Source organism: Trachurus japonicus, chromosome 13, assembly GCF_045865225.1.
Source record: "Trachurus japonicus isolate A0001 chromosome 13, Traja_1.0".
Lineage (NCBI taxonomy): Eukaryota > Metazoa > Chordata > Actinopteri > Carangiformes > Carangidae > Trachurus > Trachurus japonicus.
In genome coordinates, this window is record NC_140919.1 from 39,733 (window position 1) to 55,743 (window position 16,011).

Sequence of the window (16,011 nt, forward strand, 5' to 3'; positions counted from 1 at the left end):
GCACTCGTTCCTGCATGTTCTACGCTGGTTCCAAATGTGCGTACCTGGTCAGAGCTGGCGTGAGATTTGTGCGTACCGTACGCTCACACTCAGATTGATAAATGCCGATCCTTGCGGTGAATTTGGTGTACACCCATTTTTTTGGTGTACGCAAGTTTGATAAATGAGGGCCATTGAACCCTGCTCAGGTTCATCATTTATAAACTGATTCATTCAGTTCAACGTTCACTAAAAACATGAACATGTCCAATGAAGCACAGCCTTCCTCTGTGACCAGACATCCTGACAGACTGAACACACACAGGAAGCTGTGTTCAAGTGGCATCAGATAAACAGCTGGATGGATCCTCACCTGAGAGTCTCCAGTCTACAATGTGGACTCTCCAGTCCACCAGATAGCAGCTTCACTCCTGAGTCCTGCACGTTGTTGTTACTCAGGTCCAGGTGTCTCAGACTAGAGGACTGGGAGCTGAGGACTGAGGACAGAGCTTCACAGCTTCTCTCTGAGAGGTCACAGCTGCTCAGTCTGAAGAGATGATCATGAGGAATTAAAGAAGAAAGGAATTTATTTTTGGTCCTGTTGAAAACACAGAAGGGTTTTTATATAATGATGAATAAATCCAACTATCTCTACACTTACAGAGCTTTGTTGGAGGCTTTGGCCACTGGCAGAAGCCTCAAAAGAGCGTCCTCTGAAGCAGAGTATTTCTTCAGGTCAAACTCATCCAGATCTTCTTCTGAGGACAGTAAGATGAAGACCAGAGCCGACCATTGAGCAGGAGACAGTTTACCTGTGGAGAGACGTCCTGATCTCAGGGACTGTTGGATCTCCTCCACTAGACAACGATCATTCAGTTCATTCAGACAGTGGAACAGGTTGATGCTTTTCTCTGCAGAGGGAGTCTCTTCAATCTTCTTCTTGATGCACTGGACTGTTATCTGATTGGACCGTGAGTCGCTTCCTGTCTGTGTCATCAGACATCGTAGGAGATTCTGATTGGTCTCCAGTGAAAGACCCAGGAGGAAGCGGAGGAACAAGTCCAGGTGTCCATTTGGACTCTGTAAGGCCTCGTCCACAGCACTCTGGTAGAAAGGTATCAGTTCAGGATTGTATCCAAACAATTGAGACCACCGGGAGGTTGTTTGTTGTTGTGACATCAGGTTGAGTCCAGAGTTGATGAAGGTCAGATAGACATGAAAAGCAGCCAGAAACTCCTGAACACTCAGATGGACGAAGCAGAACACCTTGTCCTGGTACAGGCCTCTCTCCTCTTTAAAGATCTGTGTGAACACTCCTGAGTACACTGAGGCTGCTCTGATATCGATGCCACACTCTGTCAGGTCTGATTCATAGAAGATCAGGTTTCCTTTCTGCAGCTGCTCAAAAGCCAGTTTTCCCAGAGACTCAATCATCTTCCTGCTCTCTGGACTCCAGTGTGGATCTGTCTCAGCTCCTCCATCATACTTGACCTTCTTCAGTTTTAGATGAACCACCAGGAAGTGGATGTACATCTCAGTCAGGGTCTTGGGCAGCTCTCCTCCCTCTCTGGTCTTCAACAGCTTCTCCAGAACTGTAGCAGTGATCCAGCAGAAGACTGGGATGTGGCACATGATGTGGAGGCTTCGTGATGTCTTGATGTGGGAGATGATCTCTCTGGCCTGCTGCTTATCTCTGAACCTCTTCCTGAAGTACTCCTCCTTCTGTAGGTCAGTGAACCCTCTGACCTCTGTCACCATGTCAACACAGTAAGGAGGGATCTGATTGGCTGCTGCAGGTCGTGTGGTTATCCAGAGGCGAGCAGAGGGAAGCAGGTTCCCCCTGATGAGGTTGGTCAGCAGCACGTTGACTGAGGTGGACTCTGTCACATCAGTCAGGATCTCAGTGTCGTGGAAGTCCAGAGGAAGTCGACACTCGTCCAGACCGTCAAAGATGAAGACCACCTGGAACTGATCAAAGCTGCAGATTCCTGCTTCTTTGGTTTCAGAGAAGAAGTGATGAACAAGTTCCACCAAGCTGAACTTTTTCTCTTTCAGCACATTCAGCTCTCTGAAGGTGAAGGGAAATGTGAAGTGTATGTCCTGGTTGTCTTTGTCTTCAGCCCAGTCCAGAGTGAACTTCTGTGTTAAGACTGTTTTCCCAATGCCAGCCACTCCCTTTGTCATCACTCTTCTGATTGGTCGGTCTCTTCCAGGTGAGGCTTTAAAGATGTCTTCTTGTCTGATGGTTGTTTCTGGTCTGTCTGGTTTCCTGGACGCTGTTTCAATCTGTCTGACCTCATGTTCATCATTGACCCCTCCAGCCCCTCCCTCTGTGATGTAGAGGTCTGTGTAGATCTGGTTCAGAAGGGTTGGGTTTCCTGCTTTAGAGATCCCCTCAAACACACACTGGAACTTCTCCTTCAGGACAGATTTGAGTTTACGTCCAGAAACTGCACTAGGAGTTCCTGAATAAACAAAAACATAGTAAAATTCATAAAGAAAATATAACATTTAAATCCTCTAAATAACGACTATATGAACATGTTTCCCTTCATGTGTTGATGTCAGTGAACGTCTCATTTGTCCATCATGTTGAATCTTTAGAGAAATCCTCTTACTGCTCTGCAGACACTCAGCCAGCTCCTCCTGCTTCATCCTCCTCAGGAAGTTCACTGTGATCTTCACTAATGCCTCTCTGCTGCTCCTCCTCTGCTCTTCATCCTCACCATCCAACACCTCCTCATCCTCCCTCTGACTCCCTGAGCATTCTGGGTAATCTGGCCTCAGAGCCTTGTGGATCTTCTTCAGCTCGTTCTTGACAAAAGTGACCATGTTCTCCTCCAGCAGCTGGAACAGAAACTCTATGAGTGACAGGATCAAACTAAAACCATGGAGCCAAACATCAGATCCATGTTGGACAGACTGACAATCCACTGGTGTCAAAGTGCAGCATGGAGATGATGGTGAACACAACAGATATAACAGCAGCTGTTGGACATGTCCTCACCATAAATATGGAGTCCAGGTGTGTTTGATGCTGCTGGGCAGACTGACCACTGGGGACCTCTGAGCTCTCCTGGTCCACTCTGTGGAGGAATCAGTATCAAGTCAACATCAGTACAGAGAGATAATACAAGATGGACTTTATATGTCCCCTGAGGACGTTCACAACAGACAGAGACACTTTGGTTTCAGACCTGGTCCAACAACACGTCGTACAAACTGGTTCTTTTCTACAATAACCTGAGTCTGACTGTCAGTTACAGCTTACATCTGATCAGCTGATCCACGTCCTCCTTTAAAGTTAATGAGCCACTTCTTTGAGTCGTTGCTCTTTAAAGATAGACAGCTGGGTTCAGGAGAGTCTGATCTCTGCTGCTGGATCCTGAAACAACAACACAACTCATGTTTAACAGTTTTAGGTTTTCAACAGAATGTTTTTCCAAAGAAACTTATTTTTAAGATTTTCATCAAGTGCTGCACATCTTCAGTCTGAGCAAACTATTTAATAGGGGATTTGTAACGCCGCATTATGTAATAATGCCGCATTATGTAATAATGTAATACATTTTCACATCATTATGTAATAACGCCGCATTTTGTAATCTGCCACATTTTGTAATAAAAATCTTGAACGCAATATGTAATAAACTTTGCCGCATTTTGTAATAAGTTGTTACATTTTGCATCACTTATTACATATTGCGGGTGTTGCACTTTTTTATGAAGAAAATGTAATAATTTGGTGCATTATGTAATAAACCACCAAAATGGATGTCTTAATTAGAAAAAACATTAACAATAACAGGGATGCAAATGGGTCAGGACCAAAAAAGAGAGGAATTGTCTGCCGGTGGGGGGGGGGGGGGCTCACCATTAACAAATATGGAAAAGTCAATTTCCAGTAGTTCAACCCCAACCAAGTATTGGGTGCATATAGATGGCCAATATTTCTATATTATTTTATTGGATAAAATGATGGCGCCAGCGTGTGCGGCTTGCCGTCTACCGGCTCTACTATATTTGTTTGCTGCTGTATTATTTTGCTCTCTGTGCCAAGATTCCTCTGCCTTGCTAGTATATGATCGACAAGTACTTTTTGACATCGGATCATGTCGAAACACACTGCCAGAAATTAATCTAGGCGATCAAACCTCGGGTCTCCCCCCTCCCCTGGCGGCGGTACCAGCCTACCTATGGCGGTCTCCGGTTGTTATTTCACGGAGGAAGCGCCTCTGCAAACGCGGAAAGAGAGCAGGTGTCTTGGTGAAAATCAAGAACCTAAAGCAATCTACCTGCTGGACGGATCCTCGCCATCTTCTCAGAGGATCGCGTGCACGGCTCCGGCAACCTGTATACCTTCGCTGGATTCAACCTGTGATGCCGCCGTGCCCGGCCCCCGGCTACCCTCACCTGCTGGCGGAGGTCCCTCTCCCAAGACGCCGGGTCCGCAACGGCGGTGTGGATTTCAGGAACCTTCGGCCGCTGCGCCGTGCATCCAACCAGGGCGGCGGGGAAACGACCGTTAGCCTGGCTCTCCTGAATGCTAGATCGCTAGCAAACAAGACATTTATTCTGAATGACTTTTTCACCTCTCGTGAATTGGATTTTATGTTCCTGACGGAGACGTGGATTCAGATCGGTGAGTCTATCCAGTTCTCTGAACTGCTCCCTCCGGATTGTGTGTATTTCAGCTCCCCCCGATCCACTGGCCGAGGTGGAGGGGTAGCATCTGTTTTTAAATCCAGCTTCCAATGTCGTCTGTCACCGCCGATCTCCTTCTCCAGCTTTGAGCTGCAGACTTTCGTTTTAAACTGCATTACACCCATCATGTGCGCTGTGGTCTACCGTCCGCCTCGGTTCAATAAGGATTTTATTAACGACTTCACGGACTTTGTGGCAGGACTAACAATGAACTATGACCGATTTTTAATTGTTGGGGATTTTAATATCCACGTCTGCTGCGAATCGTGTCCCTTGGTACAAGACTTTCTAAACCTCATTGACTCTTTTAATATTACTCAGTCTGTATCTGACCCAACACATGAAAAGGGACATACACTGGACCTCATATTGTCATTCGGTCTGGAGTTAAATGTCATTGAGATTGTTGACATACACATCTCTGACCACTTTGCTGTTTTATTTAATATCACACTGCCTCATTCCCTGGTTAAACTGTGCGCCACGGAGCGCCGTGTGCGCACAATTAACCCTTCTACTGCCTGTGAATTTTCTGCTGCTTTTTGCGATTCTGTACTGCAGGTTCACGATTGTGGTCTCACCCTTAATGAGCTCTTGGACATGTTTAATGGTACCTGTATTGACATATTAGAATCAGTGGCTCCCTTTAGGTGCAAACGTTCTAAGCGAGTAGGAGAGCCTTGGCTTAATGACACTACTCGCACGTTAAGACGCACATGCAGACGTGCCGAGAGAAAGTGGAAGAAAGATCATCCACAAGTTTCCTTAGAAATTTTAAATGAGTGTCTGATCAAATATCAAAAATCTGTCAAATTTGCTAAAAGTCAGTTTCTATCCAATCTTGTGTCAGCAAACAGCCACAAGCCTCAGTTTCTCTTTAGTACTCTGAATAATCTTTTGAACCCCTGTGATCACAATGCTATTATTCCTTCATCTAAACTGTGTGAAGATTTCTTACATTTTTTTATTGATAAAATTTCTGATATTAGGTCCTCTCTTTTGCCGTCTGCATCAGATCCTGCTGTCCCTCTTATATCCCCTGCTGTCTTTGAGAATTTTGAGCATGTCTCCCTCCAATCTTTAACTGATATTGTAAAGCACCTCAGGCCTTCCTACTGTCCTCTTGACAGCATCCCACCCCGCCTCTTTAAGGAGGTTTTCCATATTATTGGCCCCTGTGTTATGAACCTGATTAATTTATCTCTGATGACCGGCTGTGTTCCAGCTGCTTTAAAACATGCTGTGGTCCAGCCCCTCATCAAAAAGCATAACCTTGACCAGACAGTTTTATCAAATTTTAGGCCCATCTCCAAGCTTCCTTTTCTTTCTAAGGTCTTGGAGAAGGTGGTATATGAACAGCTTCAGTCTTTTATTGATCAAAATGGTATTTCAGAGAAATTCCAGTCTGGGTTTAAGTCACGCCACAGCACAGAAACAGCGCTTTTAAAATTTTTTAATGATCTTCTTTTGACAGCTGACTCTGGTAACTCTGCTGTCCTGGTCCTTTTAGATCTGACAGCTGCCTTTGATACAGTGGATCATAAAATTCTTGTCACGTTTGAACAAGTGTGTGGGCATTAGGGGCACTGTTTTGAAGTGGTTTCAGTCCTACCTCTCAGACCGGAGCTTCTCAGTCCAGCTGGGCCAGCATTCTTCGGCCACTTCCCCTCTAAATTGTGGAGTGCCCCAAGGTTCTGTTTTGGGCCCCCTCCTTTTCTCGATATATATGTTGCCTCTGGGATCCATATTTAGAAAGTACAACATCTCTTTTCATTGTTTTGCCGATGATGTTCAAATCTATCTACCCCTAAAGATAAATGGGCGAGCCTCTGTTCAGGCTCTACTAGACTGCCTTAAAGATATCCAAACTTGGATGGAAGTTAACTTTCTGTCTTTGAACAAAAACAAAACTGAAGTCATTTTATTTGGTCAACAAAATTTGCTTGATGGATATGACAGTGCTATTGGTTCCCTTAAAGGTTGACTATGTAGAATGACAAGAAAAACAACAGCAAAAGAATTCCAGCAGTCGATTGCCAGACCGTTGCTAGGTAAAACGGGCCGTTGCTAGGGACTCCGCTCTGAACAGAGGACAGCAGAGGAGGAGAGCTAAGCAGGATATTTACCTCATGTTTCATTTTTACCGTCATTAACAGCAGAATGAATGACTTGTAGCGTGTTACAGGGAGAGTGGAGGCTCTCTGCTTCCACACTGCTGCTGCTCAGAGCCTCAGAGCCTCCGCTGTCACTGCTCTCGTCAAGTTGGAAAAAAAAAAAAAAAAAGGAGCTCCGTGGCACCGAAAGTCCGCGACGATAAACGTGTTTATGACAGATAAGACTACACAAATACACCCATCCTAACATGTATATGATAATCCATTGATCCACCGATTGATTATTAAAAAGGCTTGGTTGGAAACAAACGCATCCGACCGGGAGGAGGCAGGAAAACAGCGGAGAATTGAGCCACATGTCGGCTACGGGCAGGTACGAATGTAAACAGAACGTTGACAGAAAGTCATTGTCGAGCCCGTCAAAAATATTAAAAATAATAATTCAGACTAAAAAAATTTTTTTTATGGAAAAGCAATACTTTCATTCTGTACCCCTCTAAAGGCCCCATGGATGTATTATTTTTGAAAAAATATAGCTTTTAATAAATATTCTACATATTCAACCTTTAAGTCTTACTGTCATCCTTTTGCAAGGAACCTTGGTGTTATTTTAGAGAACGACTTTAGGTTTGACAAGCAGATATCCTCCATAGTCAAGACAAGCTTCTTCCAACTAAGGCTGTTGGCTAAAGCAAAGGTTTATCTCCCAAGAAATGTATTTGAGAGATTAATTCACACCTTTATTACATCACGTTTAGATTATTGTAATTCATTGTTTGTTGGCCTTGACCAGAAAGCACTGCAGTACCCAGGTCCAGACTCTCCACTCGTGGAGACAGAGCCTTCTCAGTCGCAGCTCCTAAGCTGTGGAACAGCCTACCTCTCCATGTTAGAGCTGCACAGTCTGTTGAACATTTTAAAACACTTTTAAAAATGTATCTTTTCTCCTTGGCGTTCACTCCCAGCTAAGCAAGCAATCTTGGTTCTCTCTCTTTCTTTCCCTCTCTCTCTCTCTTTTATTCTTTCTTTTTAATCTAGATTTGTTTTAAAGTGACTACTATCCCTTGTGTTGTTTTTAATTATTTGTTGTTTGTTGTAGTGTTTGTGATTAACTGTGTTGTGCTTTTGCAATTGTACAGCACTTTGGTCAACTGAGGTTGTTTTTAAATGTGCTTTATAAATAAACTGTAACTTGACTTGACTGTTATTAAAAATGCTTTAAAAAAAAAAAATCCTTTGCAATATTTCCATTTTGGAGATACTGAATTTTTGGTCTTCACTGAATGTTAGTCATAATTATTACTATTAACTCATTGAGTGCCAACCACATAATTTCTCGTTTTTCGTTCCCATGTTTAGTGGCGCCCCCCCCGCCCCCGATGGTGGTTTTGTGAATAGAACAACCATTGTTGTATTTATCTTACACGAGCCCTTTGATCCAGAAATGTGAGTGTCAGAAGAGCGACAGACACAAACAGAGCAGCTTTCAGAAAAGACGCTCTATCTCCTTTTCTAGAAAAAAAGGAGGGATTTTGGTGAAACCCAGCCATGTTTAGCTTGACTTTTCTCAGGAACGGAGGGACGTAGAAACAAACGGTTTGTGGTCATTTGAAGCATAAAGTTAAACCTTTCAATTGAGCCACAGTATGTGTTGGTGGCAATAATATAGAATACACTATGGCTCTACATAAAAAGTCAAAAATGGTCTAAATTGCCGGTACACTTGACTAAAACTTTGGAAAGGAGCGCGGCACTCAATGAGTTAAAATAAACTGAATAAATAAAGACATGGGATGTTTCATTCAGTGTGTTATGGACATATAGGCCTATATAATGTGTTAGTTTCACTTTTTGAATTGAACACATTCTACATTGCGGAGGCGACGTCTTTCCACTCAGGGCTTCCTTCACCTCTGAAACGGGGCAGAGCTCCGTGGGAAACACCTGCCTGACACAGCAACGTAGGGAACCGTGCATGTCCACGGCGCACAGCTCCACGGACATGCACGGGGGGAAAAACGGCGTCGCCGTCGCACCGACTGCACACAGCTACGCGCCGCTTTAATGAGCGCGCATGTCGCGCGTCTACATTGGAGGTCGGCTGTTATCAGTATAATCAGAGACCATGAATGAGTTCGTCTCATATTCACGTGATTGTCACTGTCAGCCTGTTAGAAAAACATTTTACTGACCCCAGCTGAGACGCTGAGACCCCCCCCCCCCCAAAACAAAAACTTTTCGGATCTGAACGATTCACACAAGTCACCTAACTGGTCATGAAAAAAGCGAGTTTCGCTTTTCGGCGCGCTGTTTGCATCCCTGAATAATAATTCAGCGACGGCTCTTGTCACCAGAGTCTCCCGGGTCACGCTGCTCTTCCGCCCCGCTGAGCAGAGCTGTCTCCTCCGACAGCGGGTCCCACACGGATGGTAACCGCTCCGCGCGCCCCCCCCCCCCTTGCCCACCGACAATAATACACCCGGGTCATGTTCGTCTGTGGAGGGATGACATGGACCACGGTCCGACTGGAGCTCCAGGCCGGGTCCAGCTCTGCTCCAGCAGCGGCAGGGGCGGCTGGGATCACCGCCCCCGTAGCCGCAGCTGGGGCAAGCTGGGGGGGGATCGAGCTGTGGGATTTCATCGGGCTGATGATGCTGGAAGTGATTTTGCCTCTGATTTTCACCAGATTTAACATTTTATCAAAATTTGCCCAGCTGATCCATTTAAATTATTGAAATATTATCATCATCTGCAAGCAGCAGCTGTAAAACGAGAACCAGTCCCAGAAGCTCCAGGCCCGGAGAACCAGAGAGGGGACCCTCCCAGAGCGCTCCCCAAGAATGGTGCATGGTGCTTTTACATCTCAACTAAACTAAAAAACATGCCAGCTAGCCTGATCCTCCAGTCAGTGCCCTTGACCAAAGGCACTGGCTCATAGTCTGGAGTTGGTCCCCAGGCGCTGCACCGTGGCTGCCCACTGCTCCTCAGGGATGGGTTAAATGCAGAGAAAGAATTTCACTGTACTAGCTGTATATGTGACAAATAAAGTACCTTTACCTTTACCTTTACCTTTAACCGATTGTGCCAGATGCGCCAGAGCGCGCACCTCTGTGCCAGGCTCGCGCTCTGCAGCGATTTGTTTATTCATCTTAACAGAGCGCGAGCGAGATTAACACACACATTCACACAGGCTACACACACATACGGGCTACACATGATGCACATACCCACACACACACACATACCTGAGGGGCAGAGGCGCTTGCAGAGCGGCACGGAGAAATGCGCATCTGGTGGTGTGCCCCCCAGGGTGCTCAACCTGGTCAGTGGGTGCTAGAGCACTGGAGCCTATGTATATGTTTGATGCCCTGCCCTGAAAGCGGTAGCCTATTATAATGAATACACTTATATTTGATTTAGATTTGACCGTCCTACTGGTTTTAGAAATGAATTCATATTTATGATTCATGCATGCTGGTATGCTTAAAGTCAGTGTTGTTCTGATGGTCCTAATGTTTGTTTTTTTCTAATTAAGACATCTATTTTGGTGGTTTATTACATAATGCACCAAATTATTACATTTTCTTCATAAAAAAGTGCAACACCCGTAATATGTAATAAGTGATGCAAAATGTAACAACTTATTACAAAATGCGGCAAAGTTTATTACATATTGCGTTCAAGATTTTTATTACAAAATGTGGCAGATTATTACAAAATGCGGCGTTATTACACAATGACGTGAAGATTTATTACATTATTACATAATGCGGCATTATTACATAATGCGGCGTTACAGGATTATATCCCATAATTAAATAACAATCCTTGATTTGTTTCTATTTTACTGTAGATAAAAGCTGGAAACTATGATGAAGATTTCTTTTACATCAGAAAACATCATTTATCTGTGTGTTTTGTTCTGTAGATGAGTTGAAGTTTCTAGTTTCTACATGAATTTTGCTGGTCCTCTCTCTCAGTATTTGTGGACGTTTGTTGGTCTGCTCCTGTAAAAAGCAGCTGCTGAGATTCTGCTTCAGCTCCTGTAACTGATGTGATCCTCTGTCTCTGCTCTCTGTGTCTGACGTCACTCTGAACTCACTAGAAACCACTGATCGGCCCGTCGCCCTGTTGCACACCTCAAAGCTGCCACCAGGAGGCGACTTGATGCAGCCGACATCACCATGTTCCTTCTACCAGGTGGAAACAAGACCATCAACATTTAGCGTGAATGAAATGATTTTCACCCAGTGGTTATTTCCTGTTTAAGTAGATGACATATTTCCTGTTGCTTCTGTGCTGCACCGAGTGTAAGAGTTTTTTTGTTTGTTTTTTTAAAGCACCTTTATTATTTATTATTATATTTATGTTTTATTTGGTTTTTGAATTGTATCCTAGTCAAATAGTTGTATTTTCCTTTTACCTGTGAGAGGACATTTTGCTTTCTTTTTGTTCCTCCTGAGCCCCCGTAGTCCTCCAGGCTTCTGTAGCCCCTCCCTTCTTCCCCTCACAGTCATGTTTACATTGGCTGAGGGTGAGTTTGGCTGGGGAATCCTGCCAACCTGTTTTTCTTGTTTTCGGTGTAAATGTGGGTTTAACCTATTGAATGTGTGATGGATTTGCAGAGAATGGGGAGGGGGGGGGGGCGACACACAGGATAGGGCTGCTCCGTCCGGGATTCAAACTGGGGCCGCCTGCAGTGACTATAGCCTCAACACATGGGGCGGCTGCTCTACCGACTGAGCTAAACACCGCCCCGAATATGTTTATCAGTTGATTTCAGTAGTTTTTACATTCTGAACTAGTTTTGTAAACTAAACTACAGATCATTCGGCTGCCTCGTTTGGAGCTACGTACAGAGACTGTGGTTCTTTGTGTGTAATGAGTGTCCTTCTGTATGTTTAGGGTGAGATTTAAAAGACGAACGACGACAAGTGTGGTATCTAAATTGTCGTCTGCAGGTTTGTTATTTAAAGTTTTAGACGTAGCAAATGCTGCGTGTTTTTGTTTTGGCGCTCTCTGTTCATTTAGTAGCTACACACCCCATGTTTTGCATTTATTCAGGACAGATAGCCTATGTTTTGTCATTTCCATTGGAAATATTAATGGAAATAATACAGAAAAAAAGTGTAAAAGTTCTGTTTACAATGACTGAGGGGCGAGATATAACAGACGGATGATGACAAGTGTGGTATCTGAATTGTCGCCCGCAGGTTTGGGCCGAATAAACGTGTGAGAACACTACAGAATCCTTCTCTTCCTTCTTGTGCCAACTCGCATTGGTTACATAAGCATCACTGAATATTAAAGGACAATTCCAGGCGAATTCAACTCTGGGGTGTATTTTCATATCATTTTAGGTCTAAAAGAATGAATCTGAAGATTTTCAGTTTAATTGCTCCTGTTTTACGGTAGTTGCATCTGTCCCCGCATCGCCACGGCAGCAATGAATGGGAGTGGATGTAAGTTCCGCTGTTTAGGCTGTTTCCAGCCCTCAAAGCCGCAATTTTTTTCCACAGACAGCATCAGATGGCTACTCAAACATGCACCCAGAAGTTTATTTACTTCAAGCAAGCCGGCATGTTTGTAAAACTAGATCTAATTCAGAGTCTCCCAGAGTCTCGCGCGAGACCCAGTTGCCGTGCGCGGTGTATTCAGGTGCAGTGGGAAAAGCTACCGTTTGTGTCATAAACACAGGAATATCAACTCTTGACTTGCTTCAAGTAAAGAAAACTTCTCGGCGCATGTTTGAGTCTCCACCTGATGCTGTCTGTGGAAAAAAATGTACACTTCAAGCAAGTAAAGAGTTGATATTCCTGTGTTTATGACACAAGCGGTAGCTCCGACTGCACCTGAATACAACAGCACTGCAACTTCGGGCTTGCGCGAGACTCTGGGAGACTTTGAATTAGATCTAGTTTTACAAACATGCCGGCTTGTTGAAGTAAATAAACTTCTGGCTGCATGTTTGAGTCTCCATCTGACGCTGTCTGTGGCTTTGAGGGCTGGAAACAGCCTAAACAGCAGAACTTACATCCACTCCCATTCATTGCTGCCGTGGGGACGCGGGGACAGATGCAACTACCGCAAAACAGGAGCAATTAAACTGAAAATCTTCAGATTCATTCTTTTAGACCTAAAATGATATGAAAATACACCCCCGAGTTGAATTCGCCTGGAATTGTCCTTTAACATGTGGATGTTCAAGCAGGGACTCTTTACTGCAGCTGGACAATGTGTGTCATAGTTATAACTCAGATTTGAAAGAGAATCATTGAAATGTGACTCCACAGGAGGAACGTTCAACAGAAACACAACAGCCTTGAAATTGAGCTTTTATCTTACATCTGATCAGCTGATCCACGTCCTCCTTTAAAGTTAATGACATCTTCCTTTGACCAGTCGCTCTTTAAAGACAGACAGCTGGGTTGAGGAGAGTCTGGTCTCTGCTGCTGGATCCTGAAACAACAACACAACTGATAAATGTGCATGTTGGAGAAAAACTGATGAGAAATATCTTCAACCTTTTAATAAACACAACAACTGACTTTTAGAGAGAAAAGTCTTTCTGACTGTTTTAAACTCTGACCTTTGACCTGTGGTCCTGTGTTTACGTTTCACACACAGTTTCTTAGAGGGAGGGGCTCCCTCCTCTCTGTCCTCACACTGATCCATGCTGCTGAGCTCACATCCACATCAGCTCACACACACTTTGTAGCTTCACCTGCAGAGGAAACACACATCATTCATCTGCACAGCAGCTCACATGTCCATCATGTCTCCAGCTGCTCCTCCACTGATTGGCTCTTCTTCTCTGCTTCATATCAGTGTCAGCTGAATGCAGTCACACAGCAGTGAGGAAGAGGAAGCTGCCATCAGCTGCTGTACTTCTACTATCAGTCCACTAGATGGCGTCATGAAGCTGCAGCCCAGCAACATGATCCATGGACCACTGTTTCCATCCACTGACACACACAAGGACTGAGATCCACTGAGTTGATGTGACACAGTCTCTGTGTGGACAGCGTCCCTGTAGAAAACCACTGGATCAAACAAGCTACAGCTGATTATTACACACACAACAACTGGGCCAAGACGTATTTCACCTCACAGCTCCACTACCACAACAACAAACATCAGAAGTTCTTTTTTAACCCTTTTTTTAATGGCAGCAAATAGTAACATCCATTGTCCTCTGGGCAGCAGAAAACATAACATTATCACACAAATTTATGTTTTCATCTTTTTATTCAACTTCAGACCCGCGACCCTTTTTGGTCATGTTAAAACCAGCTCATTAGTCATGCACATTAGCAATGCACCTCTGGGGGGGGGGCGGAGACTGCGCTGCTCTGCACCCGCCCAGCCACCTCCTTGCACCCCACCCCCCACTCGCTGACAGCTGGACATTGTACAATTACAGATTCAGCGCGTTTAGCATAAAACTCCACACTGGGATTCGATCCCAGACTGGAATATAGTCCTTGATCACAGTGCAAGCTGCTCTACCAGGTGAGCTATACCTGTTATACCTTGACAGCTACACCGAGCTGCCAAGCCTTTCACCTCTGAGCCAGATGAAGAGCGGGGCGGGAGCTTGTAGCACTAGTGCCCTCCCCTGGAGCTGTGACACCCTCAACTCTCGGTTCTGTCGGTCCAGACTTTACAGTTACAGCTCTGACTCAGCTACAGTAACATTATTATAACACAACAACAACAACACAACCACAAGTTGAAGGGCAGAGAACTCAGTAACGACAGGTGTTAACGAGGAAAACATCCAGACTGTTCACCTTACCTTCACACGGGGAGATAAACTGCCACACAACCGCTGGGTCAAAGTGAAAGTAAACTTTAAAGAGGAAGTGGGGGAGGGGAGGTGACTTCTGTAATCTGAGTAGACAGACTGGTGTTTTTACTGCTGTTTATTTCTACTACTGAACCATAAAGAGTTGAAACATTAATGATAATATCGATCTCCAGTCTGCCGCTTGTCAGTGACTCTGTGTCTGAACTCATCTCCAGTTTCCTCCAGGACGCTGCAGGACTCCATGAAGCGACACGAGGGGGCGACACCGCTCCGTGTGGTGGAAACATGACACCAGACAAACAGATGACGACACATCCGACTCAACACATCCATGATCCGACTACGGTTTGTTATGGAAAGTCTCCGGAGGAGGAGAAGACGTCTGAGAGACACTGAGAGAGTTTAATATAATACATCCATGGTTTAAACCGAGACACCGACGGAGACAACAGAGAGTTTAAACTGAAATGTAAGTGCATTAAAAAAAAAAAAAACCCTCCTTTATTGCTCTTAGCGGTGAGCTCAAACAATACATAACCTCCATCAGATTTTTAAGCAACCAGAAAGCGATTAAGACTGTTAATATATGTGAAAACTTTTTTTGTAAACTTGTAAATTCCCCCTGGCGTATTATAATATAGATGTGCTTTATATATTGCATATTATTTTGAAAAAATGTTTTGTAATGTGAAACAAAGTTTTGAATAAAAAAAAATGATGTGAGTATTTAAAATAAGTAGGCTATTCAAGTACATAGGATATTTCATAAAGTGCAAAGTAGAGTGCCTATCTAAAGTGTGCAGGGATGTTCTGGGTATTTAAAATAAATCAAATACATTCAAGTACATAGGATTTCACATAAAGTGCTCATTGTTCAGTGAAAATAATATGTAGGAGAGGAGAAGGGAGCTGAGTGGAGCTCCACAGGGATGGAGCTACCCACCAAGGTGACCTAATGCAGGTCCAGTTTGATGCTGGCACTGCGTTGTCAGGTTGAGAATGCCCAGTAGGGACGAGGCCAGAGGTGGGTAGAGCAGCCAAAAACTCTACTCAAGTAAGAGTAGAGTTACTTTAGAATAATGTTACTCAAGTAAAAAGTAAAACTCCAGTCTCCCTGAAACTGCCAGTTTGAGTCTGCCATTGGTTCACAGCAGTTTGAAGGCAGAAAAACTCAGAAAGGCAATTTTGCACTTCCTTTTCTGCTGATATGTGCTCTAACACAAGAAAAATGCCACAGGAACATGTGAAAAGCTCAAAAAACACGATTTTCACGGGAGTGGTCTTTAATACTAATTTCACACTTTTTTTGGTAATTCATACCTAATTTTTATTAAATAATACCTATTTTTTGAGTTTCACAAAACAGAAAATCTGAATAATTTCAAATATAGTAAAGATCAAAGG

The 16,011-nt window shown here is 44.1% G+C and overlaps 1 protein-coding gene across 1 annotated transcript; it reads right to left on the minus strand.

The window, feature by feature from the left end:
- Nucleotides 1–636: 636 nt before the first annotated feature.
- On the minus strand, nucleotides 637–5,285 carry LOC146975168 (protein NLRC3-like). The gene is made up of 6 exons (XM_085794662.1): nucleotides 5,265–5,285; nucleotides 4,339–4,533; nucleotides 4,174–4,214; nucleotides 2,987–3,065; nucleotides 2,598–2,826; nucleotides 637–2,444 (listed from the first exon to the last, which is right to left on the minus strand). Exons 1-6 carry the CDS (start codon nucleotides 5,283–5,285, stop codon nucleotides 637–639), a joined length of 2,373 nt encoding a protein of 790 aa, XP_085650788.1.
- Between the last annotated feature and the right edge of the window lie 10,726 nt (nucleotides 5,286–16,011).